The sequence below is a fragment of the Amphichorda felina genome, assembly GCF_050947745.1.
Source record: "Amphichorda felina strain 45539 chromosome Unknown scaffold_4, whole genome shotgun sequence".
NCBI classification, from domain to species: Eukaryota; Fungi; Ascomycota; class Sordariomycetes; order Hypocreales; family Bionectriaceae; genus Amphichorda; species Amphichorda felina.
The window spans coordinates 949413-975835 of NW_028145046.1; the positions used below are offsets into that span (position 1 = coordinate 949413).

Here is a 26423-nt window from a genome sequence, read left to right on the forward strand (position 1 = left end):
TCTACAGATTATGTTTGTCTTCAGTAGAAAATGTATTTTGTTTTTGGTAGTCGTGAATATGACTAAAATTTTAGGCATGATTTGAAGTCACTTATATCCGCCGAGTCGAGTCCCCTTTTCTGTCACCACCTTCCACCTTGGCGAAATAGTTTGGCTGTTCCTTCCACAGGAGATCCGCTGACAAATTAAAGTCTACGATTGGCCATTAGCAGCCAAGGCCAACATCGACCTTTCATCTAGCTAACTCACCCACTCGCCGTTCTGACCGAAATCCTTGCACCCGCCAGCATGTCGATGCTCCGGGGCTTCATGTCGGCCAAGGTACGGTCCAACGCGGGCTGCTGGACCTGCCGCCTGCGCCGCAAGAAGTGCGACGAGCGCCGCCCTGTGTGCGACGCCTGCAGCGCCCTTGAGATCACCTGCCACTTTGAAGATGAGAAACCCGTGTGGATGGATGGGGGCGCCCGCCAGAAGGACATGGCCACCAGCATCAAGGCTCAGGTCAAGAAACAGGCCAGCCAGCGCCGCGACCGCAGGTACATGGAGATGCTCGAGTCGGGCACGCGTGTCGTCCGTCTGGGGGCCAAAGACTCCGACAAGCCTTCTACCACCGATGGCGCCAGTCGTGCCGAGATAGACACGGATCCTTCGTCGCAAACATCGGGGAATGAGAGTGGCTCGACGCCCCCGTCGAGCCGGACGAGCGGCGCCTCGCCCCGGATCCCTCCTCAGGTTTCCCCTCAGATCCCGTGGACCAGCAGCTTGCTCGAGCACCAGGGAGAATGGGAAGACGAACATGACGGCGCCCATGAAGCCGATGTCCACTTCATCATGATCTATCTCGACTACATCTTCCCCTACCTCTTCCCCTTCTACCGCCCGCCCGTCCTCAGTGGCGGGCGTGGTTGGGTCCTCGACATCCTGCAGAGCAATAAGTCCGTCTACTACACGGCCATATCCCTTGCTGCCTACTTCTTTGGCGTCCTTCTCTCTAGCGACGACGAGGAGCACGAGGAATGCATGACTCGAATGGCCCGCAAGCTGCAGCACGAGCTGGAGCTGGGCCTTCGTGAGCTACAGAAGGAGATGCTCCGGATCAACAACAGCCAAGACGGCTCCAACATCGAAGAGCAGCTGATCGTCATGCAGGGCATTGCTCAGATGGTCGTGTTCGAGGTGACCACAAGCAACGGCGATAATTGGAAGGTCCACCTCGACGCTGCCATTGCCCTCTTCTTTCAGATCCTCCCCAAACCTGACCGGTGGGCCGAGACGCTGGAACGACTGTACACGGCGCGCTGGCCGCCGCCGTCGATGGGGCTCAAGCGGCCGTGGAGCACGAAACAGGCCGCTCTCCGCTTCTTCACCGCCAATCTCTTCAACATGGACGTCATGTCGAGCATCTCCCTCGAGCGCCAGCCACGCCTCCGTGAGTACCAAGATGACCTCATCCCCGGGTGCTACTCCGACGACTGCGGCTCGCATACGCAGGAAGCAGGCCCACTGTTTATGAATAACTTTGTCGGCCTGCACAACTGGATCATCCAGATGATTGGCAATGTTGCCACCCTCGCCGCGTGGAAAAAGGACAGCATCAAGGCCGGCACGTTCCAGACGGCCGACCTGCTGTCCCGGAGCCAGATTCTGGTAGATGGTCTACAAACCAGCCTGGAAGTCCTCGATTCCCGGACGGACGTAATGGATCCTCGCGCCATAGAAAGGATTGCCTGGATTGTAGAGGATCCGCTCACGGAGCTGCGGGTCCCGAGAGACCACGGCATCAAGGAACTGCAGCCGGCGGAGGCCTTGTATAACAGGATTTGGCTGCATGGTGTGATAGTCTACCTGTACACCATCATCTTTGGGTGGCAACCGGAGCATGAGAGCATAAAAAAATCTGTGACGGCCTTAACTGAGTTGTTCGTCGGTCTTCCCCGGGGGACCTGCTTGCGCGGAATGGTCTTTCCGTTCTGCGTGGCTGGCTGCCTCTCGCCTCCCGAGGACGAGGACAAGTACCGCCACATGGTGAACAGGCTAGGGCCGCTCCGGGTGTTTGGCACTGTCAAGGACGCCTCGGAAATCATGGAGAAGGTGTGGTCCCGGCGAGATCAGATTGACGAGACGTGGGACGTGGCCAAGTGTCTCCGGATACTAGGGCACGCGACGTTGTTGATTTAATGGTACTTTGGCCCTTTTCTTCTTCATTTTTTTTCTGGACACGTATATCTGGCTATTATTTTCTTTTGCTGGCGATCTCTGTATGGCTCTATGTACACTCACATTTGTTTTTGAGAGAACTTCACGTTTGGCATTCCAGGCGGATATATGGAGGAATAACAGCCAACGTTATTGAGCCACCGAGACAAATATTTGGGTATTTATAGGAACTTAGTAGCATAGCTGCGGAACCACGGGTGATCCTGTACTTCTCTGGCACTACGGGAGAAGGTATTATATCTGCGACGGAAATCGCTTCAACGGCCACATAGCCAGGGTTTTGTCTATCGAAGACTTTGATATGGTATGCCCGGCAGTTTGATCCCAGTCGGGCTGTTCATCAAGGCCCTTAAGTACCGCAAGTCAGACGCAGCAGGGGAATTATATCCTTATTACATCATAAAGATACATATGTAAGTAAGTTGGCCAGATGAATCCGATACCCAATCCGAAACGCCACGCTCATATGATGATATGCAGGAAAGGCAAAACGCATACTACTACTCGACCGTCACTTCGACCGTCTTCACAATCCCCTGCCCTCGCGCCTGCGGGGGCTTCGTCACATGGGCCCCCCCATGCTGGGACGACGGCGACTGCTGCCACTGCCCGCCCCTACCGCGCCTCGGGGGCCGCGAGGTGATGATGCCGTCGACGTCGCGCGTGTCCTCGCCGTCCTCAACGCGGGCGCCAATCTCCTCGTACCAGGCCGACTCGGGCTGGCGCGAGACGCTGAAGAAACGCTCGCCCTTGGGGGAGCCGTGGGTGTGGCTCGTGATGTAGGGGAGGGACACGTCCTGTGTGTGGCGGGTGTAGGTGATTTTGGAGGCGAGGATATCGATGCTGGGGGGCTGTCAGGGATCAGAGACTCAGGGGGAGAAGAAGAAGAACCTACTATAGCATGATGGGGAACAGGCACTCGAGAGTGTAGACGAAGCGGTCGATCTGGCTCGGGGTGCCCGTGGCCCTCTGGGGTGAGTTCTGGAAGAAGTAGGTGACGGCGCGCGTGACACCGATGAGGGCCAGTGTAGCTAGGCGGATCTCGGTGCTGCGCATGAGGTGCTGGAACAGGCGGGTGCCGAGGTCGGCCTGGCTGGACAGCTTCTTGGCCGACATGAACTTTCGCAGCAGGAAGTAGGCGCTGACGCACTCGACGGCAGCGATGGACACGAAGTAGCCGGCATGCAGGCCGTTGATGACGAACTGGCCGTCCGAGTCCGGGTTGGCAAAGGCGCGCAAGCGCATGACCAGAATGAGGATGCGCATGACCAGGACGACGGCCATGAGGCTCCAGAACAGGCCACGGAAGACGGCGCGCTGGCGGCCGTTGAGGATGTGCTCGAGGATGATGTAGCTGTAGAAGGAGATGCCGGCCTCTTGGATCTGTGGGGAGGGGGGGGCCCATCATCATTACAGGTGCTCCATCATGACAGTACTATCCCCAAGACTCACCAGCCACATGATGTCGGCGCCGACAGACGCAGCCGTGGCATTGGCCGCAGGCGGGTTCTCGTAGTAGACATAGTAGCACAGGCCGTTGGCGACGGCTCCCGCAGCGGACACGACGATGGGGATGAGGGTCGAGGCGCTCAGGCCGGTGATGCCCAGGACGGTTCCGCCAAAGAGCACATTGCCGATGCCGATGGAGCTGAGGATGGACCAGCACTGCTCAAAATAGATGGGCATGGCGGTGCGCGTGGTCCTCGCAGCAGCAGCCAGACGGGGCGAGGGCAACCATGGGTGAGACCACAAAGTGATAACAGTATGTGACTGTTCGTCGAACGCTGTTGTGGGGAGAAGGGGGGGGAGGTGAGGGGAGGGGGCCAGAGTGGAGGAATGAGGATTTGCTCGATGTCGCTCGTTTTAATACGAGTATACTCAGGCGCACCCATTGCAGCAGGGCCCTCCCTGTATTTTGGTTTTCAGCCAAATTTCGACAGTGCTCATAATAATTAGTCGACGGACCGAACGGTGAACCAGTTGGCTGGCGACGAGGCAGGGATCAAGGGGGATCGGCTGGACGGCTTCCCACATTTGGGGACGCCAGTAGGGGGGGCCCTTAGCCCTCCTTTGAATTTGAGGCCCTTCTTGGCACGAATCCGGGGAAACCTGCAGCGTGGATGCAGAAATCATCGAGCGTCCCCTGGCGCACCAATCGCACGGAGCGTCGACTTCCGAGCGGTCGCAGAGCCAACCACACGCCACATGGTAACATGGTACGGAGTATTTGTACAGAAGGGGTGAATTGGGTCAAGAGGAAAATGATGGAAGATGCTGAGGGATGTGCCCAGGGAGAGAGGGGGGGGAAGCATGCACTGGTGCAGAGAGTCGAGCTCACCACGGTAGAGAGAAAGGGCTGAAGCGGGGATGGGTATACCCGACGAGTATATATGTCGCCTGTCCAGCATCGGGTCATCAATCCTCTGTGTGGAAGTTCATCGAACGTATCATTGTCAGATTCTAACTGAACCTGGTCTATCGGTCCCAAGTTGCACCATTATTATTACTACTACTATTATATGTGAGCAACCAGCACGTTGGCTCTCCATCCTAGCCACAGCACACCGCAGGCTCTGTATTCTCGCTGGTGCCACCGTGTCTGTCCAAACCAGCTCAATCCTCTTTTCCCCCTTCCTCTTCTATCTCTCGGATAGGTCTAGGCTGGGCTCACGCAATTTCCAAAAGCCTTTCCTGGAAGGCAAAAGAGCCCAGCAGGACCCCGAGGAAGATGCTGACGAGGATATAGACGTTGTAGTACATAGCTGGAAAGGTTGACGTTAGCGAGCACTCCCAGAAAGGGGGGAGGTCTCCCCCCACAGATGCTGCACATACCGAGAAGCATAACAAAATAGGCAACGGTGAACTGCGTCGCGTGCAGAATGGCACGCATGGCCAGCTGCCCGATATGAGGACAGAACGGCGGGATCTCTACTAGTATCTGAGCCGGGGCACCGGCCGTGGTGACCGTCGCGTTCTCTCCGCCCCTGCGCTCGGCAGCCGCGAGCCGGTCGACATACTTTTTGGCGATGCGCCTGTCGTAGTCCCTGGCAAGCCGGCCCATCATCTCGATCATCGTGGCCAGCAGAAAGGCGAACAGGCACATGGCGGCGAACATGCCGGACGAGGTGATCTTCCAGTCGGCGGTTATGAAGCACGCGTCGATGGTGTCGTAGTTGAGCAGCATGGAGATTTTGCACCCGGCGGCGGTCGCGGCGCTCCCACCGCTCCCTGCTACGCCCCCGTGGCAGCTCATGATTGTTTCGGAGGCAGCGGCGGAGGTGATGTTCTGGGGTTGCTTTTCACTCACGAGAAACAAAGGGTCCACGGTAGACGAGGTGACTCCTCAGAGCGATGCTGCGTGAGACTCGGAGTCCGTTAAGAGATCAGCGTCTGCAGATGAAGGGATCCAAGATAAACCAAGGGAGTAGTCAGCAGACGAGGAATAGATAGGCCATGTATCAAAGATATTTATTGTTCCTGAATTTCGTTGGTCCGGCTTTGGTGGTTGCTGTGAGGGCGTCGCAGCCACAACAGCCACCCTCTCATCATCCACCATCAAGTCCACCATAGCAGACTGGCAGTGGGGTCGGATCGTGGACGGCGGGTTCGTTGTGCTGCTGATCGACGGTGAATTATGGGTATTATTTTCGACGTCCATCTACCCATCAATCCATTCTTATCGGCCCCATAAGGTCCGTTCGCTGCTCGGTGCTTGGGCGGAGTCTCGGCGGAGCGAATTGCCCAAACAGGCAATTTTGCCATCGGCCCTCCGTCTCCACTCTCCGGCGTTGGTGACCGGTGTCGATCGACGTCATAGATATCCAAAGGGTTCTCATTGAAAAAGCCCCGTGGTCATTCACCCAAGGAGCCACGCATACAATAAAGGTAACAAACCAAAAGAAGAAAGGCAATGTATTATTCCGTGCCATTAAGCCCTCCCATTACTGCGCCTGCCCGACCCAGTCAGCAGTACCCATTACATCCCTCACCCACCCACCGGTGGCACCCATCAGTGCCCCTTCGATTTCGAAGACGAGCTGGTGCTGGAGCTGGAGCTTGAGCTAGACCTCGACTTCTTGCCCTTTCCCCGCTTGGTGGCCTCTACAGCCTCACTCGTCCCTTTTGCAATCGTCGCCTCTGGTCCCTACGTCCCTCCGCAAAAATCAGGGTTAGAACTGTGCAAAATCCCTGACCCGGGGCGGCTCATGGGATACCTGGGGCACCGACGAGTGGTCAGCGGGGCCATCGGGGGACCCCGAGCTGTCGAAGTAGCCGGGCATCTCCGGCGTGCTCGTCAAGGCGGTGCCGATATTGTGGTGCGCAGGTGCAGGCCCAGACTCGGCGGGCGTCATCGTCGAGGTTCCGTGGTTTTCCTCGTCGTCGTCATCGTCGCGCGTACTGGAGAGAGTGTGAGCACATTTTAATGATCTTCACGGCCGTGAAATCTTGTGAGCTGGAGGTCGTACGGCAGGAATGGGGGCTCGGCCGGGGGGGCCACTGGCTCCTCCTCCGTCGCCTTTTTCTTGGATGGAAAGCAGCCCATGGTTTCCGAGTCGTTGCTTGCCGTTGAGGTCACCGACAGGTCTTCAGGTAAAAGGATGGAAGAAGAAGAAAAAAATTTAGTAAACCAGGTTGCTGTGGACCGTACGATGCTCATAAAATAAGAGCATGCCGGCCGTGACTGACTGGCAGCAATGGCCCGTGTCAAACACGAAGACTGCTGACCACGTCAGTTAGATGTGTACAAACCATCAACAACGCACCGTGGTTCCCAAATTTTGGTCGTCATCTCTGGCCTGGCAGATGACTAGTTATACTTGGATGTCTCCAGAAGAGGCCAGGGCTATGGAGAAGAATTCCTGAATCACTGACAAATGGGCACATGACGAAATAGAGAAGCAGCTACTCATGTATTTTCTGCGGCTACCCTGGCAAAATGAAAAGTTTCTCACCATCATTCAGGCTCTCGGGACGTAGTATTCCAAGAGACGATGGCCTCATCTAATGCTAGACATCCTTGTTTTCAGTCCCTCAGCTGTCGCCTTCCCCCATATCACTCCATCAAGTCCTCCATAGCAATACTCCCTCTGCCTTGAAACCTGATCCAAAAGTCACAACTGCCTATCAGACTCTCCTTCACTGTCCCCGGACTAAGAATCATCATCCTCAACAGCAGCCCGGGGAACGTGGACCAAGGCCATTCCCCGTTCATCGGACCAGTGCTCGTGGTCGGTCAGAAGACGCTGCTCACGTCGCTCTCTTTTACTCTCGCGTGTTCTCTCTCTGTCCCGATCACGATGGTGTGGGCTGTTGCCGGGTTTGTCAGTTAACAAGTCCCACCGGTACCACCGGGGAAGTTACCTCGACCCCCTCCATGATGCCGGTCATGGTGTCTGCTGGAGACGTCAGTCAACATTGAGGGTACACAAAGTGCCAAACCTCCCTACGTGATCGGGACGAGTGTGATGGTGGTGCTTGTTCCTAGGCGGCTTGGATTCGAAGCAGCCCTTGGTGGTTATTTTGGGTGCCCTGATATAACAACTGGCAAGAAATCGCTACTACAAAACTCCAGTTCTTATAGATACACCTTCTTTTTTAATTCAGCACACAAAATTTCTCGAGGTTCAAACTTCAGGTCGGTAGACTGAGTAAACTTCGAGGTACTTCGATTAAATACTCGTGGGATCTGGGAATACCGTCATCACTAGGATATGTGAATCATCTACACGGGGTCGCTTACACCGTGACGCCCTTGGAAAACTATCATTAGCCCTGTGTTACTTGAATTTGTCGGGATTCACATTGGAGGGGGAGACGAGGGGCGGATGGGAAGACTCTGCGTCTCTCACACAGTCACGGCGAGCCAGTGCAAAGAGAGCTGGATACCATGTCGGCAGTCAATCAAATTGTTCATCGGTCCGCGTTATTCCCAGAGCTCTCCATCATGTTTATTAAAGTCTACCTTTCTCCATCACCATCTACTTACATGCTGCTGTGATTGACGGGAGCACCTCGTCGACCTCTCATCCCCATCCGCCTAGGCCTGGTAGCACGGTAGAAGCGGCAAAAGGGACATTCTGTTCGCCACTCCTTCTTGAAGGGCCTTTGGTGCCTACGTTTCTTGTTGTTTCCTTCCTTGTCATTCTCTGTTCTTCTGCTGTCCATCTTCTTATCCCTGCTTGGATCTTTGCCTTTCTCGGTCATATTTGTCTTCCTACTCCTGGCATTTTCTCTCTTGTCCCCCTCTGGATTCTTTGCAGAGCATGGACCTCATGGTAGCTTCGGACTTGTGTCAGGTAGTGGGTCTCGTGGGAAATGTTGAGGGAGGTGCGGGATGCCTTCGGACAAATGTCTTTGAGTGGTAGCTGGGCCTGGATCCTCAGTGGTGCGTGTTGTCTAGTGCGGAGTCTACTGTGCAGAGGACAAGATACTGGGAGCACTCGTTATTTATCACGCGGCTGCGTATTGTATTTCTAGCATTGCCCTTCAGCTTCCATGCCATGGCAAAGCTAAGGGATAAGACTACTAGTCACTCCCAGCCGTTTGCACGCCAGTTGTTGGCAGGCCGCATCGTAGATGCAAACATGTACCCCCAGTCACCGCTGAGGTTTGGTATACAACAGGAAATGCGTGAATTCGATGAAAGCAATCCAGATGGTCGGTCTACGACAAATACCCAAACATTGAACCATCATAAACAAGAACATGCCCTAGGCCTTGGCCTCTCCCCCCAGCGCATACAGCTCCCTCGGCTGCCCCTGGGTATCACAGCTCGCAAACTTCCACAGCCGCCCGTGCCAGGCGCCCGCAATGTTGACGAGCCCCCACTTGACGGGCGCCGGCATGGGCGGCCAGGTGGCCCACAAGCCGCCCTCGACGGTGCGGTCCAGGTTGAGCAGGAAGAAGGGCACCACGTCGGCGACGCCCGCCTTGGTCACCGTCGCCTTGCCCCAGCGCTTGAAGACGGCCGACGCCGCCGCCGCCTCGGGGGAGCCCTCCGCGGGGGCCCTGGGGTGCGCCGACAGCGCGGCGATGACGGCGATCTCGTGGTGGAAGTGCTGCTCAAAGGGCGCCCGGAACGAGTCCATGATGCGGGTGAGCTCCGTGCCAGATAGGGCCGAGGGGGAGGCCAGGCCGCCCAGGTAGGCGTCAAACTCGACAAGGCCGGCGAGGAACGATTCTTTTTGGATTGTCAGCAATGGCGGTTGGTCCTGGGGATAGGTGAATGAGGGGGCATACCGTGCTCCTTGTGGGTCTCGGCCCAGATGTCCTTGTCGTCGAGGACCTCTTCGACCTTGGGGAACAGGTTGGCCTCCTCGTCGTCGTGGTGCGACTTTACGAAGCGGAACCACGTCCGCGCATAGCCCACAAAGTCGGCCTTGTCGGCCTCTTGGACGTGGGGCGCCTGGAGATAGATGGAGTTGAAGCCGCGGATGATGGAGTTGTGCAGGAGGCACATGTGGGTTGCGCCCGTGGTGAAGAGGTCCGTCTTTTTCGTCTCGAATTGAGGTGTGGTGATGAGCCCCATGGGTCCGTCGGCCCATGGCCTGGAACTTGAGGGGGGAGTGGTGGTCATCGTTAACGGGGAGCGATTTATCCACAGCGAAAAGACGAGGGTCTGGATGAGAAGCAAGACCGCGGCCCTGAGTAGCGCCATAAATGATGATGGGGTTTTTCTCAAGAAGCGAGTTGCAATCTGAGTGTGTATGTTGATGAAGTGGTGTGATAATCTGACCAAGACAGACGTGCTGAGTAAATACCACAGTGCGATTGGTCACAAACCACAACAATACAAGGGTCGAGAACATTGATCGCAGATGCCCTGAAGATGGAAGCCACAACACGCCTTGGACAAGAACCATTGAAACCTCGTTTCTAAAATTCATGGCAATCTCGAGGGTGGTGATCCCCTAGCATCCGCAGTTGAAACTTTGCTCTATGGATATGTCTCAAGTTGGAGACCGCTCAAGACCCAAGCATGAACTGTTGCGCACCCGTAACCTCTCTGAACGCCATTTCTGACCCAAACAATGCAAAATTACTCTATTAGGCGAATGCTCCCACAATAGCCATCATCAGCGCGCCAGCAGACACGGCAAGGTACGCTCTTAGGCGCTTCTTGCCCTTGAGTATCTTGTAGCTCTTCTCCGTCAGGAAATCCTCCGCCAGCAGCTGCACCAGCCCAGCATACAGCAGCAGGCCAGACGAGATGGCATTCATGAACCCGACCACAAGAAGGCCGCCCATGCTCTGCGGGTCGTACATTCGGTGCACAATCAGTCCGATCGCCTGACCGATCGGTGTCGTCAGGCCGTAGGCGAGCACCATCAGCCACGGACGGAGAGATTTTCTCGGGAACTGGATGGCGGCGATGCGGCTCCCTAGGGCGAGGCCCTCGAACGACTGGTGGAAGCTGATGGCAATCAGGAAGACCACAAATGCGGGGCCGGTGGCAACGGAGATCGCCATGCCGATGAACACGCTGTGGAAAAGAATACCGGCCTCCAGGAGAAGGCACTGGAGCATTTGTCGCTTATAATCCTCGGGGGTCTGTGTGTTTGGCGTCTGAGGCTCCTTGGGGTACGAGCTACCATGGAGCGACGCGTACTGGTTATCGCGCCTATCCGCCGACGAGGCCTGGTGTAGTTCGGCCGTCTCAAAGTCGAGGTCTGAGTCCCCGTCGTTAAAGTCCTCATCTTGCTCCAGCTTCTGTCCATCCCCGTGCCTGGTCGGGGTGGACTCGGGTAAGGGCGACACGCCGGCAACCAGACCCTGTGCAGCCTCGTCGTCGCCCAATGATAGATTGACAGGACGGTGACCGCCACCCCGGCTTTGAGACAAGCCGCTCCTTTCCTGCAACGGAATCTGCGACGTGCCCTCGCCGTCGTCGCTCTCGTCCCAAAGATCGTGCGCGTGCGAGTGCGAGTGCCCCGCGCCACGGGCTGTCAGGTACGACTCGACACCGACGACTATAATGGCCGATATCATGGCTATAAACCCCGGGAGAGGCCTGTAGCCCTTGTTGAAGAAGTTCGGGAGGCAGGGGTCCGTCAGCGAGTCGAATGCCATCGGGAGCAGGTGGACGAATGCCGTCGCCATGAGGACGCCGGTCCCGACATGCTGGCAGTAGAATATGATGGCTTTTTGCTTGTGTCCGCTCGTGGCTCGTCGCGATAGTAGGGGGAGTCCGCAACCTGAAACAACATTTTTATGTAAGCGATTGGAGCGCTACGGCTTTCTGGATAGCGGTGCTCGTACTTAGCGTGCTCAATACTAGGATGAGGAAGAGGGCAAAGACGTGGGCTGCCGTGTCGTACCAACCGCGCTCTCTCGAGCCGCACTCGGGCTTCTGGTCTTGGCCATCATCTTGCCGCCGCTTGAGTTCCGCGAGGAGAATGTTCGTCGGTATTGTTGCCCACGAGACATCGTCTGCAACGGCGGCTGTGTCGGGACGCCCGGTTAGCATTTCTGGGGTAGAGGCGGCGAACAGGGAGGGACTCATAAGCTCAGTACCTCTGGCCGTGTTTATCAAGCCGTCCATGACGGGCACTTCTGGATCGGCGTGTTCCCAGATCCGCAATTATAATGATACTGGCAAATTCATGGCGACAGGGTGGACATGTTGGAAGGTTGAGAGTCGTGGCGGTTGAGCCCGTTGGGGGAGCACTCAAGGTGCCAGCAAGGCATAATCGGGCGGGCCCCCGTAGATAATTCTTAGCGTACAAGGGCAACGTCATGCCCATTTGACGCGCATGTTTGAGCTGGTTTCAGGGGTCCCGCCTAAACGTCGGCTATCTCTTGCAAGGCGACAGCTTGTCTCATAGGATTAATGAAGACTTCAACGCCCTTGCATAATCCATTGGAAAGGCTTATTAAATGATTGAGCTCTGAATAAACCATATGGAATACATTAGGGGGTACATTAGGGGATTTATTCGAGCTGTTCCATTGGCTACCCCATCTGTAGGAACCCTCGTCTATATCCTCCGAGTACCGAGAGAGGTGCGCATAGGTACCTCAAGTGCTATACCCACTATGTATGCCTCCCTTGTAGTCCGTGCGTAAGACGGGACGCATCGGGTTTGTTGGTGGGCAGCAACAGTTGGTCTCAACTGTCGGGCCAGGGTCGCTGGCAAACTTGAACCCACGACGCATGCGTAACGATACCCTTACATCTTGCGCTATAGTCGACATATTTGCGACTGACTTTATCAATGAGTAGTACGGATACTATTCTTATATTAGAGAATTACTGTTCGCATAGTATTAAGATCTAGTTTTAGCCCTACTTCCCTTGGACTCTTTATACCTAGTGTAACTCATAATAGCGGGTAGGGAGGCGCACGCACAGAGCCAGATACAGAGGTCCATACCTAGTAACACCAAGGGCCCAAAAGGGCCAGCGCATTTGGCAGCAGTTATCGCCATTGCCTTAATAAGCCGGAAAACCTACGAATAGTCGTAAGCTATCATGCGTTCTCTCGCGTACTATTGTTCTACGGGTGGTATAATAGAGGGAAAAGAGCGGGGTAGAATTATAGATCTTAATATGCGAATAGTGATTTTCTAATAAAAGCTCCAAGAATACGGATCAAGAAGGGCAGAGGTATATCGGCGAGAAGGGTATCGGGTTCAAGTCTGTCTTCATGGCAGCCTGGAAGATCCACATCAATTCCGGATAATTCCCCCTCCATTTCGAAAGCCGACCCGGGGACAATGAATAGGGGATGGTGAGCCCCATCTCTCACACGCATGACTTTGCTATTGCACGATGATGGCGGCCGGAAGGTGTTGGCTTCGCAGCGCCAGACAATACGCCAACAGTTCAATGACCTACAGGAGAATCTGCTACTATTCTTAAGAAACCTAGAGGAGACCCTAATCGACATATTTGACGACGATGATAGACAGGAAACTTCCACCGTTTTTTCCAAGGGGAAGATGGATTCGGGCCAGGTCGCCCTGACCAAGACAGTCACCAAAGGTAGTCTCTGCAGGAAATCTTGAAAGAAATGAGAATCGTACCTATTCAGAGTTTGAGTAAAGAACCCGGGCATACGCTCGGTCTGAGGTGGTATTGGCATTTCCGCTGGATCCAGGCTCAACCCCTATCAAGGAGCCCCAAAATGTCTTTGCATTTCTACCAATGAAGAACGCTGGGGTTTCTGTATGCCCTTGTAATTCTTTTTATCTTGCAGAAATACTCTAACCCTCTTTCAGTTCTTGATACAAGACGACTTTGTAACAAAAGAAAACCGGCAGGGCATTGTGACCACATCACGACGAAATCTCGACCTCCTTCGTGGCACTGGAGAAGCCTTCATGAAAGCTGTACTAGAGTTTTGCAATCACCCGGCCCTTCTATATATGTGGATGAGATTTCTGCCGGACAGAAATAGGCACTAGTAGGATCAATTCTAGTCACAATTGGTTACAACAATCGAGAAGTGCTTGCAAAGTACGCTTCTACTACAAACCTGTAGCGAACCTAATGCCTTTCAATTTATTTCGGAACTTTACCAAATTCCGTCACCTACTCTTGATTTCCATGGATAACCTCTATTTGGAGACCCAAACCCAGATATGTATCTCTCTAGGAAGTACAGCGATGCAGATGTCCACATACTCAAAGGATAAGGAATCGAGATTCAAATCCGACAACACTGAAGACAACTAGCACACCAGGGCGGCGGAGCTTCTTAATAGGGCATTTGATACAGGACGACACAACCCTAGCCATCAGTGGAGACTACAGAGAATGTCCATGTTGCTCCTTCAAGATAGGACCTGGGTCTCGGTGGCCGTGAATGACGGTGTCTGCTTTTCAAAATCCGGAGGAGTGTTAATCCCAAAGCCAATCGGCCTCAACTTGATCCGTCACACTGTAGAACTGAATTCAAAGCGTTGGATATCTTCAAGCACCTTGGGGTCCACAGTGCCGACGTGGACTTTGTGCGCAAGACAATTCTAGAGAGACACGACCAGCAAATATGACGATTCCAAAAGACGGTGCTCGGAACTAGAGACATCTGAAGTTCCTCTACTTGACACATCTCCTGGCGTCTTCCTCAACAATAAACATCGCAAACATTCTAGTGGTCGAGGAAAAGCGAGAGATGTGCCATCCACACCAGACTAATATTTATCTTCCCGACGACCACGAGTTCGGGGCAAAGAACCTCGTAGGAGATGACGAAGAAGGGAGTGAGGCCCAGGGGAGACCAAACTTAAAATTCATCCACCACTGGTATCTAGAGGATATTCCGGATAAACCCAACGACTTCATCTTTAGCTAGAAGGCTTGGATATGCGTCTATGCCCGGGTGAGACGCTTGGTGCCGCCAGTTACCGCATAGGAAACATCAGATTTGTCTAAAATAGTCCAGTGCGCCAGTGGAATGCTCCAACTTGCCTCAAATATAGACACCCGTTAAAGGCAAGGTTTCAGAAGCTGCTTTCAGGAGACTCATACCAGGCCTCGTCCATAAAACACATCTGTGTAGACCTACTGGGGATACCGGATTGCACGTGGAGTAACCATTTTTGAGGACTTGAGGCAATGCAGGGGAGCAAATTTATGTTGATTTTGACAAGATCGAGACGCTTTATGAGCACTTCAGTGACATAGTTCTGGAAATAGGAGATGATGATAGGGAAAGGCCCAAGTGAGCTGCAAATTATGACAGTCTTTCAGCTATGACTGACATGGAGCTAAACAGGGGCAAACTTGAAAACGAATTGCTGATATATGTCCCAGAAAGCGAGGCATCAGCTGGCACACGATATCAAGTTGCCTGTGGTCTAGTGCTACCAGAATCTAAGGGAAAATAGTCTTGGATAGAGATTACGAGGATCTTTATAATTTCTTCGTGGATTTCCTGGGAGTTGACACCCTTGATCTTCAGCTAGTCTACGATGACCTTGTACACTTGGGCAGCCAATCTTCAGCGTTGGTCAAAAGAATCAAGGACCAGCTTTGGGTCCTGAATGGCCTCACTGATGCGTCTGAGGATGATTATGACGCCAAACCTAGAGCAGCTTCGCAAAGCAAGGATATTCCCCGTAAAGGTTCCTGGCGGTGGCAAGAGGCGAGTCGAGATGTGTACTGCGGCAACGGACTTTACCAATGTTTACAGAACACACTTGGGGGAGTACTTCGAAACAAAAGTCAAGATTCTCAACTTCAGCTTTGATGAGGTTCGCAAACTCAGCCCACACTGCTTGATTGGCTCGGACTCGATCACAGGTACTTGTCACGCAACGTGACAGAGGTCTCAAGCATCTCAGGGGTTGATGAACGGCCCGTAACACCTTCAGATTGCATTATTCGACCAAAGGCTCATGCGCTACGCCGATAAGTCGTACCTATCACACTTCCATATTCCTATGTCTGGGTTCTGACCTGAAGATTCCGCAGCGTTGCATTCCACTACAGAAGCCGAAGATTGAAGAACACTTCCATCAACGATCTTGACAGTATCTTGTGAGGTGTTGAGATTTTCTGCGCCGACGGAATACACTGTTAATTGCAACTGCCCCAGGACGGCAAGCCATATCTTTATGAGTTAGGCCAAAGCGACCTTCATTACCGGGAAAGCCAGTCAGGGCTCCAGATTTTCGTTCCACGCAACAAGAAACGTCGCGACTTCTGTTATGCAAGAACATTCCCTCCTTTTCTGTTTTAATGGTTGGTGAGCGACTCCCCTGCCAGAGAGGCGATAGGTACAGGAAACGAGAAGGGATGTCGTCTAGATTCAACTGTCCTCAATTCTAGTCGGTCTGTGATCCCCGAGATTTCAGAAGAGGACGACATTGCCACAATTAATAAAGATGCTGAACCTAATCTTGAGGGAACGGAATTTGAACTCATCTCGGAACAGACTACGGCAGCTGCAGAAGATGATTATGAGAGGCCCAGGCCGCCTGTGAGAACAGTGACGAGTGAAGACAGAAGTTCCATGTCATTGAGTGCTCGAACATTATCACTTGCCATTGCTCGGGGCCCGTCTCCCTCTCCTGTGCCCACGTCAGAGCCGATAAGACGTGGAGGAACACAACACAACCCATTCGGTACGAAGTCTCAACCCACAGCTCATTTGCCTCCAAATCTAAGGCACCCCGGAAGCCCTGCATATCCGCCTCTTAGCATCAACCTTGGAGCCAGCAGTGAGGATGAGAGAACGTACCGGACACTGCTCCAGCGAGTTGTCACGGTCGCGCGGAGGGCCCGTTTCCCAACACATTGCCCCTTGAATTTATCATCGCTCCAGGGCGCACTTTCTGGTGACACAAACCAACCCGTTCGCTCCTATTCAAGACCACAGATTGAGCGGGATAGGATGATTGGCGCCGCTGGCGAGCTTTACGTGGGTAACTATATCGATAATTGACACCACACTAGGGCGCAAACTAATCGGGAAACATAGGTTTTGGAGCTCCCCAACGCACTAGAACCTGGTCTCCCAGAATTTTCCATCGAGAACTGGGAGAGTACAATTCGACATTGTGTGAACCTCCATCCAGAATATGGGAATGTTGAGAGGCGGCGTGCCACTGAGGTGGCTGACATCGTATACAATGATATCCAGGCTGCACTGACCAGGCTGCTGATCAATCATAGGGGTCTCGGTGAAACCTGGCGCCAGCCTACGCCCAAGTACCTCCTTGAAGTCAAGTCCACGATGGGGCTCTGTGAAGGCTCTGTGCCTCTACATTTCTCTGTTGCTGTCGCGGTACTGTCGGCATTAATTGTGACACTCGACTTTTCTGGTGAAATAGAGATATAGGTTTGAAAGTTATGGCTTGGTTAATAAATCAGTGCTCATTACTAGTGGACATGCGATGAGTGTTCAAATGGAGGAGGAAAACCTCCCAGTGGAAATCCAAGGTTGTATTGGCGTTGTTGTTTCAAGTGCCAAGTCGAAGATAGCTCTTCCAAAGCTTGCACAATCATCACCAGCCTTGCACCTGTGGCGGTGCAACGGGGAGCGCCACACACCCCGCTGTCGCCCAATGAGCGCCTGAGTGCGGGGAGTTGCTCAGGCCATCGAAGGCGCTAGAAAGCACTGAAGCTCTCCCGGTCTCCACCGCACTACGAGACGATCTGCTGAAGGCGGCGATTTATTCAGGCCTCCCCACCACCGAGAAAGGCTGCCTGCCGGTGATAGCATCCTCTCCGCAAAAGCTTCTCAAAATTTCTCCGGGCGTTCCAAGCTACTTCATCGTCTCTTCCTCCTCTCAGTAGACTACCTTGTTTTGTGGACTACTCTACCCGACGATATAATCCTGAGATACCCGCCACCACCATGGCCTCCGCAGACGAGCTCAAGGCCCTGGGCAACAAGGCCATGTCCGACAAGAACTTTGACGATGCCATGTACGTCTGCCCCCCGAACACTCCCGCAAACTCCCTGATTTGCATTGCTGACCTTCCCTAAAGCGACAAGTTTACCCAGGCCATCGCTATCCAGCCCGAGAACCACATTCTCTACAGCAACCGTTCAGCCGCTTATGCCTCCAAGCGGGACTGGGACCATGCTCTCGCCGACGCCGAAAAGACCACTGAGATCAAGCCTGACTGGGCAAAGGGCTGGGGCCGCAAAGGCACAGCTCTGCACGGAAAGGGCGACCTGCTGGGCGCAAATGATGCCTACGAGGAGGGACTGAAGTACGATGCCAACAACGCCACGATCAAGAATGGCCTGGCCTCCGTGCAGAGGTCCATGGAGCGCGAAGCCGAGCGCGGTATGTAGTCGGAAGATCTAGGTCTCAACCAGGCCAGTGCTGACCTCTACAACAGATGGTATGGGACAAGACCCCGGTGCCGGCATCTCCAAGATGTTCCAGGACCCCAGCTTGATCCAGAAACTCGCCTCTAACCCCAAGACTGCTTCCTTCCTGGCCGATCCGTCGTTCATGGCCAAGCTCCAGGAGATCCAGAAGAACCCTCAGAACCCTGACCTTTTCAGCGACCCTCGGATGTTGCAGGTCCTTGGCGTCATGATGGGCGTCGATCTCGAGACCCGCGATGCTCCTCCCGAGGACGTCGCCATGCCCGACGCTCCCCCCAAGCCCGAGCCGGCCAAGAAGGCTCCCGAACCCCAACCCGAGCCCGAGGATCTGTCCGACGAGGCACTGGAGAAGAAGAAGGCCAAGGATGCGGCCGACAAGGAGAAGGCTCTCGGCACCGAGAACTACAAGAAGCGTAACTTTGACGAGGCCATCGCCCACTACACCAAGGCCTGGGAGACCTTCAAGGACATCACCTACCTCAACAACCTTGGCGCCGCGTACTTTGAGAAGGGCGACTTCGACAAGTGTATCGAGGCGTGCACACAGGCCGTCAACGAGGGGCGCGAGATCTACGCCGACTTCAAGCTCATCGCCAAGAGCTACGCCCGTATCGGCTCTGCCTACGAGCGCAAGGGCGACATGGCCAATGCCGTCGAGAACTTCAACAAGTCCCTCACTGAGCACCGCACACCCGATGTCCTGAACAAGCTCCGCGCCGCTGAGAAGAGGAAGGCTGAGGAGGCCCGGCTAGCTTACATCGACCCGGCCAAGGCCGAGGAGGCGCGCGAGGAGGGCAACAAGAAGTTCAAGAACACCGACTTCCCCGGCGCCGTCGCTTCGTACAGCGAGATGATCAAGCGCGCGCCCGAGGACCCCCGCGGCTACAGCAACCGCGCCGCCGCCTTCATCAAGCTCTTCGAGTTCCCCAGCGCCGTCGACGACTGCAACCAGGCCATCAAGATCGACCCCACCTTCATCCGCGCCTACATCCGCAAGGCCCAGGCGTACTTCGGCATGCGCAAGTACTCGGAGTGCGTCGACGCCTGCACCGACGCCCAGACCATCGATGCCGAGCACCACAAGGGCGCCAACGCCCGCGAGATCGAGACCCAGCAGCAGAAGGCCTTCTCGGCCATGTACGCGGCCCGGGACAATGAGACGGAAGAGCAGACAAAGGAGCGCCTCCAGCGTGACCCCGAGGTAAGCAACTCCAGCTAGCCAAGCGTGGCCCCCCTGTTTCTACTATTCCACTTTCCAGATGGCTGACTTGCACTTTGAAAACAGATCATGAGCATCATGCAGGACCCCGTCATGCAGACCATTCTGCAGCAGGCCCAGAACGACCCCCAGGCTCTGCAGGAGCACATGCGCAACCCCGTCGTGCGGACCAAGATCCACAAACTGGCTGCCGCCGGTGTCATCCGCGTCGGCCGCGGCTGATGTGCGGTGTGAGAAGGTGGGAGTTCAATGCAGGGATGGAGGGTTGCATCGGTATTGGGGACCATCTGGCGTGTAAAAGAAATGTTTTAGCACTATTTTAATGCGAAATGACGTTCAAACAGTTTGCTCCCATAAACAGCTATGCAAGGAGACCATCTGCTGCCCTGTCTAAACCCCCCCTTCTCTCTCCGATGATAATCAACGGCTAACGATGGGGATTACATTCTCGCACTATTTATATATGTGAGGCCATTGCCTAACAGGAGATAGTGGGCACGTACCCATCGCGTATTCGAACTCGTAAAGATAGCAAAATGATGTAGACACGCCTAGCTAGACTACTAAAGAAACAAAGGATGAAAAGCACGTTCCGGCCGTCAACGTCATATTCATGAAAGACCAAACAGTCTGCAAACTCCACCAAAGCCCGAACAGTCATGCAGAAAAGCAAGGGGGACAAATAACCGGAAAACAGTCCAAGGTAACTCCCACTAGATCAAGCGCCCTTAGGGCGGCATATATTCTTCTGGTGCTTGAGCATGTTGTCCTCCCTGGTGAACTCCTTGCCGCAGATGTTGCAGACGGCGCTCTGGTCAGGGATGTTGTACTCCTCGGCGTACATCCTGTGGGAAGAGTGGTAGTGGCGGTTCATGTCCCGCTGGTCGGCCGTTACGTGCTTGCAAAACTGGTTCGCTTGGCATCTGACCTCCTTTCTGTGGCTCTTCTGGTGTTTGCTTCAGAATAGTTGGTTAGTTCTTGTCGACCCAAGGACATACCCTCCCCTCCCTTCATACCTAAGCCCATTCTGAGATGGGAATGATTTGCCGCAGTTTTCGGCAGGGCATTGGTAGGGCGATGATGGCGAGTCGCCCATTTCTAGAAGATCACTTAGTGACAACAGCAGCTGGTGAAGTCTTGCCCGTCTACCTACCAATTGGGGCATTGTAGGTGGTCAGATTCGTATCGTATGAGACGGCTTCGTCTTCAGTAATACCGTAGTCAAGGGGCGTCGTTCCATTCGGTTGGGAACCCTGCCAATTTGAGAGGTCTGCGCTTGAAATAGCTTCGAAGCCAAACGTCAGATTGGGGCAGTCTCCGGTCTAATGACCGGGGCTTGGGTCACTCTCCGCGAATAATGCACCAGCAGTTGCACTGATATCGACTTCTTGCGTTTCTTGGGCAATCGAAGTATCACCAAAGTAGAAAGGATCTGATGTTCCATAGGCGGCATTCAGGTCGGTGTCTTCTGGAAAGTAACCCGCGTCTGTGCTATGTTCCTGTTGAGGAGCCATGTTCAGAACTGTCCATGCCTCTGGTATGATATAAGGACCTGGTGGAAAAGACATCAATCGCAGGATTAAAATATGTTCGGTATTTGAGCGACAAGCATTGAGCTGAAGGAGAAATTAGACTGTTTCCTGAACATTGACTGAATGAGTCCTACTCCTTTCAGGTGGCTCATCAACTTACAATATAATGTATTGAGAAACGAGCTTGGGTCAGGTTCAACTACTGTTGGGTCTTTGATGGAATACTCGAGGACTAGGGTGACAAAATGGAATTAGAATGTGGAACAACGTCTTTATACTCCAGCCCGCTGAGGCTCCCCCCAGCCAACGTACTGCCGCGATAGATCCTCTTTCCGCCTTGTACATGATGCATCTGAATTAATATGAAAGATGACGCATAAAAATGAGCCCGATTTCGGTCATCCTGCGGCCGTCTGGAAGCCTAACGAACCGCTTCGAACCCCCTGGGATGTACATTGCGGAGTGTTGCGCGCGCTGTCGGTGACAATGGTCCCTTATTGCTCAATTGCGCCAAAAAGCAACGGCGCCCTGCACAGCCGCGTATTGCTTGGGCCGCGAATTATGGAACGGTTGTCTCCGGTGAGATAGAAGCGGCTGGTTGGTCGTGACGCCTGTTCCAGCGGGAGGCCGAAATGGAGGGTAGACGTGGCTGCGCCATAGGGGGTCGCGGTTGGCGCGACCCGCATACCGGCCTCCGAGGCTTTCTCAAATGTGAGTCTGTGATCGTCGATGGTATTCGAATAATTTCTATCACAGCCGAGCCTGAAAGATGGGGAGCCTGACTTGAGAAGGCGCTCGGAGACGGGAGTTTGTGTAGATAACTTGGGTTCAAATAGAGGTGCTCCCTATGCCCATTGAGTAGCTCTCAGCCCATGACATGCCATTGAAAGTCACATAAGCATCGAAAACCAATTCACTCCAATCGAACAAGATGCCTACAACCGTATCAGGTAAGTCTGACTCCCGCGCAAAGCGATCCGTGTTCTAACGCACTTAAGAGAACAAGTCGCTCCAGGGTAAACGCCGCCGTCGGTTCTACGAGCCGCTGGTGATGCTCAAAGCCCTATCAATGGGCCATGAGAATAAAATCTCCCCAGGGCGAAGAGGGGCCGGGCCGGCTGTCGAACCGCAGAATGCGCAGGACAGATTTCACTCCTTCGTATATCGGCTTGCCTATATCTGCGCCAACAATGTAGGCTCTGACACAATCACCTCGGTGGCTGTTATGGAAACCGAGGGTTCATTCTCTTACCTGTTTGCCTGTAATCAAGTCAGCGCTGAGGAAGGAAAGCGCATTTCAAAGCACATCGAGGCTCTCCTCAGGAAGGTTGCTACAGCAAATCAGTCCCGTGGCAACCCTGGCACCAGATGCCAGGACGAGGTCTTAAAGAGGATCTTGCGTTTCAATCGCCTTCGAATCGAAGCGTACTTGAAAAGAATCTTCCAACATGCAACCAAGTGTTTGGAAGGGCACCAAGCCGGTGGAGATCAAGGTATGGACTGGACTAGGGCTCCACTCAATCATATGTCAGTAGTTGACCGAATCGTCAGACAGTATAATGCGGGCGAGTTTGGAGGGATTGACGAGATCCCTCAGCGGGACGACGCTAAGTAGCAAGACGGACGATGAATGTATGTCCTTGTTTGCCCAATTGTCCGCGACAAGGTTGGCGAGCTAACCATGATGCAGACGTCGAGAGTTGCCTTGGATGCATCGAGGCGATAAAAGTATTCGTCAGGGCCTGTCGACTGGTTCAGGGCCATGACGAAGATTCCAACAGCGAGAGCTGGCGCGAGTTGAAGCACTGTGTCAGTCGTATTCTGGCCTATGAAGAAGCGATGAAATCGTTATTCAAAGCCAGGGTCGAGTGGCCGGAGCTCTTCGACAACTTCAAGGCTTGCCAAATTCCGTCTAGCAAACCGGAATCGAGGCCGCTGGGACGGACAAGCCACAGTGCTGAGGCTATCATTGGGCGCATGACCAGCGACCCGAATATCATGAGCACATTCCATGAGTACGCCCAAGATATGCGCAAGTTTGAGCTAGACGACCGCCTCCACGAGGAGTGCACCAAGTCTAGTTTCAAGCCTTTCATCCACTCAGAGGTGTTGGCCCAAGATTGGATCTCGCGGGTAGGCCAGAAACAGCAACTTCGCTTTTTCAACAACTGGAAGTACATCGGGAGCAGCAAGCCGCCCTGCCGGATGTGCAAATACTATTTTGAGGCGTGCGGAAGCGACATTGTGATGCGTGCGTCCCACGAAAACATCTACCCCAACTGGAAGTTGCCTGATGCACACGGGCCTGGTGGCTCCCTGGGCGCCAGGAGGTGGCAGAAGTCGCTGAACAAGCTGATGGATAAGATTCGGGAGGATGCGTTCAAGATCATGGTCGAGAAGTGTTCGGTGGGTAAGACGCACGACTCGAATACGTACGAGTTTGGGTCAAGATCGTCGAGTACATACAGCGAGCCACCCGGTAGCAGTGTCAAAGCCGTGTCTCTGGTGGCAGATGATGGGTCTGGGACGGATACAGCCGAACTGGCTGATCTGCTGCGTGATGGACTGACACTGACGGCGCACGAGAATAGGGATAGTGAGGGTGATGATGATGGCGGTGCGCTGTTGCTGTAAAGGGGGATGAGCCGTGGCAGATTTGTAGGTGGCAGTTCTGAGTGGCGGTTCTGAGTGGCAGTTCTGAGTTGACGCGAAGGTTGCGGCTCCCTGTAATATCTCATCAGCTCGTCACCCGCGAGTTGCGGTTTCCTCAACTCCGACTAAATCTCAATACGGAGTACCTATTCAGCAATCAGCAAGAACTCACTTGCGCCTTCCAGTTACATGCATTGCACCTGAGGTACCCGGAACCTAAAATGTGAGCCATTTCACCGTCTTTCTTTAAATTTATACCTTACCTACTGTCCGTACTAGTATCTCACCTTAGTGGTAAGTACACGAGTGTTGGAGCGAGCACCAGGCAGTCATTTCGTACGTGAAGTTCTAGAATTCGGATTGGCATGTGCCTTCGGCAATGCAAAATCCGGGGTAGGACTCGGCGCCACCAGGGTGGACATGAACTCGTGCAGTGCCAGATCAGACTCCACCCCCCTGGTTCCTTGTTCCCCCTCCAACCAAGTCCCCAGCCAGCATAATCGCCCCTGGTGGAAGGGCATAGATATCCGCCATGGGCTCAACCGCCGATGCGCCAGTCGAGAGCCATGACATCCTCATCATCGGCGCCGGCCTCAGCGGCATCAACACGGCCCACGTGCTGCGCGCCCAGATGCCCCACCGCTCCATCACCATCCTAGAGAAGCGCCCCGTCCTGGGCGGCACCTGGAACCTCTTCCGCTACCCGGGCTTCCGCTCTGACTCGTACATGACCTCCTTTGGCCTGGGCTGGCACCCCTGGACCAAGAAGCACAAGATGGCCCCTGCGGGCGAGATCCTCGAGTACCTCGGCGAGGCCGCCGACAAGGACGGCATCACGCCCCTCATCCGCTTCCGCCACATGGTCCACGGGTTCGAGTGGAGGAGCGACGAGGAGAAATGGCGTCTTGACGTCGACGCTGACGGGGTCCGCAAGACCTTTGTCGCCAACTTTGTCCTGGGCTGCATGGGCTACTACGCCGATGACAAGGCCCTCGAGGCCTCGATCCCGGGAATCGACGCCTTTGGTGGGCAGGTCGTCCACACGCAGTGGTGGCCTGAGGGCCTCGACTACGCGGGCAAGCGCGTGGTGCTCGTCGGCTCCGGCGCCACCGCTGTGACGGTCCTCCCCGAGCTGGCCAAGGATGCCTCCCACGTCACGATGCTCCAGCGCAGCCCGTCGTACGTTGTTGCCCAGCCCACGCAGCCGGCATTCGACTGGCTTGCCCATCTCGTGCTCCCAGCACGCTGGGCATCCGTCGTCAGCCGTTGGTTCCAGACGGTGTTCGAGATGATGATCACGGAGGTGCTGCTGATGTTCCCGAACGTGGGGCGCAAGATTCTGATCAAGGGCGCCAAGGAGTATCTGCCAGAGAAGGTAGATGCAGACATTCATTTCAACCCACAGTACAACCCGGTCGAGCAGAGGCTCGGGATGTGTCCGGATGGTGACTTTTTCAAGGCGCTGCATCGGGACAATTGCGAGATTGTGACGGACACGATAGAGACGGTGGCGACGGACGGTATCCAGCTCACATCCGGCCGGAAACTGGACGCGGACATTATTGTCACAGCCACCGGCCTCTACTTCCAGCTCTTTGACGGCCTGAAGCCTGTTGTGGATGGCAAGGAGATGGATCTGGGATCACACTATATCTGGCGCGGGATGATGCTTGACGGGATGCCCAACGCGGCCTTCATCTTCGGCTACGTGACGTCGTCGTGGACGCCCGGGGCCAACCTGATGGCGCACCTGACGGTCAAGCTGCTCAAGCACATGGAGAAGAAGGGCGCCACGACCGTGGTCCCCCAGATTGAGCGCAAGGAGAACATGCCGACAAAGCTGGCCGTCGATGCCAAGAGCAACTACTTTGTCAAAGCAGCGGACCGGATGCCCAAGACGACGGGAGAGGTGCCATGGTATGGGCGCAAGAATCTGTTCTGGGATTTCTGGGCGTATCTGTTCAGCGACATGGAGAAGGGTCTTGTATATGGCGGTGTGAAGGATAAGAATACGTGATAGCGAGTGGGCCAGCGCGTGCCAGTACTGGCGAATCTCATGCCAATAGACATGAATGTTTTACGCTACTTGTGTAGTATCGCGTCTGATCTTGATCATGTGTCGCCTACGAAGTACATAGTACCCGCGCCACTCGTGGACGACCCCAGGTCCCAGCACAAGAAAAAGGAAAAGACAGAGAAAAAAAGCAAGCACAGTCAACAAGCGTGCCTATATCCGTACTCGCAGTAAGTACAGAGTACAGATACGGTGCAATATTTCCAGTAGCACCTGTGTGCCGATAGGAGATGTCTATTTATTTTCAACTTTGGATCGGCGTCCATTGTCCATACCGACTCCCGACGGGCTTTTTGACAACCCCCATCGGGCCCAGAGTCTTAGCTAAAGCGGAAATACATCAGCCAATGTATGAAGGTGCATGTACAGCATGGCCAGGCGCATGAAGCCTGATAAAGCAAGGCAGAGCCCGCATGAAGAAGATCGGCAAAGATTCCTCTAGGGCAGCCCTGTCGTCACCAACAACCATCTGCTGCGGGTGCGTAGGTGGCATTCTCCATACATCACAGCAGCTCCTTGGCATCTGTCATATAGCTCCGATGGGTATATGCGATATGCTGTGCGCTAGCAACTGTGAGGGGCAATCCTGGGTCCCTGATCGAGAACTGGGCTCCTAGCGCTTTGATCCCTTTCAGCTTTCCATTCGCCATTGCCCTCTCACATCCAACCACCAAGAAGAAGCCAGAACCATATAAAACAAAGGTCCTCTCTATCCAGGCTTGCTTTTACCCCCCCTCCCACATGTCAACGACAGGCCAGACTGAGATGAGCTTGCTAAATCTCTGGCCCGAGTCTGTCCGGCTCACATACGTGGCTTCAGCGATCTTGGCGATAGGGCTAGCCGTGTGGAGGATCCGCGTCTGGAATCGCCTACGACACATTCCCGGTCCCTGGCTAGCTGGATGGTCGATCCTGTGGCAGCTTCAGGGCGCCTTGCA

General features: G+C 54.4%; 10 protein-coding genes across 10 annotated transcripts; 4 read left to right on the forward strand and 6 right to left on the reverse strand.

Annotated features, from left to right (window-relative positions):
• Nucleotides 1-288: 288 nt before the first annotated feature.
• ACO1O0_004062 (transcription factor domain-containing protein) lies at nucleotides 289-2178 on the forward strand (the record flags this gene model as incomplete). The annotated part of the gene is made up of 1 exon (XM_083193504.1): nucleotides 289-2178. The coding sequence occupies one exon, from the start codon at nucleotides 289-291 to the stop codon at nucleotides 2176-2178; it is 1890 nt and encodes a 629-aa protein (XP_083050452.1).
• A 539-nt stretch (nucleotides 2179-2717) lies between these two features.
• ACO1O0_004063 (uncharacterized protein) lies at nucleotides 2718-3903 on the reverse strand (the record flags this gene model as incomplete). The annotated part of the gene is made up of 3 exons (XM_083193505.1): nucleotides 2718-3060; nucleotides 3113-3600; nucleotides 3670-3903. The coding sequence occupies 3 exons, from the start codon at nucleotides 3901-3903 to the stop codon at nucleotides 2718-2720; spliced, it is 1065 nt and encodes a 354-aa protein (XP_083050453.1).
• A 981-nt stretch (nucleotides 3904-4884) lies between these two features.
• CTR3_2 (Ctr copper transporter family-domain-containing protein) lies at nucleotides 4885-5470 on the reverse strand (the record flags this gene model as incomplete). Its single annotated transcript, XM_083193506.1, has 2 exons — nucleotides 4885-4979; nucleotides 5050-5470. The coding sequence occupies 2 exons, from the start codon at nucleotides 5468-5470 to the stop codon at nucleotides 4885-4887; spliced, it is 516 nt and encodes a 171-aa protein (XP_083050454.1).
• A 916-nt stretch (nucleotides 5471-6386) lies between these two features.
• On the reverse strand, nucleotides 6387-6760 carry ACO1O0_004065 (uncharacterized protein; the record flags this gene model as incomplete). Its single annotated transcript, XM_083193507.1, has 2 exons — nucleotides 6387-6615; nucleotides 6684-6760. The coding sequence occupies 2 exons, from the start codon at nucleotides 6758-6760 to the stop codon at nucleotides 6387-6389; spliced, it is 306 nt and encodes a 101-aa protein (XP_083050455.1).
• A 2167-nt stretch (nucleotides 6761-8927) lies between these two features.
• ACO1O0_004066 (hemerythrin domain-containing protein) lies at nucleotides 8928-9745 on the reverse strand (the record flags this gene model as incomplete). Its single annotated transcript, XM_083193508.1, has 2 exons — nucleotides 8928-9397; nucleotides 9457-9745. 2 exons carry the CDS (start codon nucleotides 9743-9745, stop codon nucleotides 8928-8930), a joined length of 759 nt encoding a protein of 252 aa, XP_083050456.1.
• Nucleotides 9746-10263: 518 nt separating this feature from the next.
• ACO1O0_004067 (Zinc/iron permease) lies at nucleotides 10264-11758 on the reverse strand (the record flags this gene model as incomplete). Its single annotated transcript, XM_083193509.1, has 2 exons — nucleotides 10264-11357; nucleotides 11539-11758. The coding sequence occupies 2 exons, from the start codon at nucleotides 11756-11758 to the stop codon at nucleotides 10264-10266; spliced, it is 1314 nt and encodes a 437-aa protein (XP_083050457.1).
• A 5764-nt stretch (nucleotides 11759-17522) lies between these two features.
• Nucleotides 17523-19449, forward strand: STI1 (Hsp90 cochaperone STI1; the record flags this gene model as incomplete). Its single annotated transcript, XM_083193510.1, has 4 exons — nucleotides 17523-17593; nucleotides 17657-17961; nucleotides 18017-19209; nucleotides 19294-19449. The coding sequence occupies 4 exons, from the start codon at nucleotides 17523-17525 to the stop codon at nucleotides 19447-19449; spliced, it is 1725 nt and encodes a 574-aa protein (XP_083050458.1).
• A 496-nt stretch (nucleotides 19450-19945) lies between these two features.
• ACO1O0_004069 (uncharacterized protein) lies at nucleotides 19946-20323 on the reverse strand (the record flags this gene model as incomplete). Its single annotated transcript, XM_083193511.1, has 2 exons — nucleotides 19946-20183; nucleotides 20244-20323. The coding sequence occupies 2 exons, from the start codon at nucleotides 20321-20323 to the stop codon at nucleotides 19946-19948; spliced, it is 318 nt and encodes a 105-aa protein (XP_083050459.1).
• A 1995-nt stretch (nucleotides 20324-22318) lies between these two features.
• Nucleotides 22319-23393, forward strand: ACO1O0_004070 (nucleic acid/nucleotide deaminase domain-containing protein; the record flags this gene model as incomplete). The annotated part of the gene is made up of 2 exons (XM_083193512.1): nucleotides 22319-22391; nucleotides 22450-23393. The coding sequence occupies 2 exons, from the start codon at nucleotides 22319-22321 to the stop codon at nucleotides 23391-23393; spliced, it is 1017 nt and encodes a 338-aa protein (XP_083050460.1).
• A 550-nt stretch (nucleotides 23394-23943) lies between these two features.
• Nucleotides 23944-25428, forward strand: ACO1O0_004071 (uncharacterized protein; the record flags this gene model as incomplete). The annotated part of the gene is made up of 1 exon (XM_083193513.1): nucleotides 23944-25428. One exon carries the CDS (start codon nucleotides 23944-23946, stop codon nucleotides 25426-25428), a length of 1485 nt encoding a protein of 494 aa, XP_083050461.1.
• Between the last annotated feature and the right edge of the window lie 995 nt (nucleotides 25429-26423).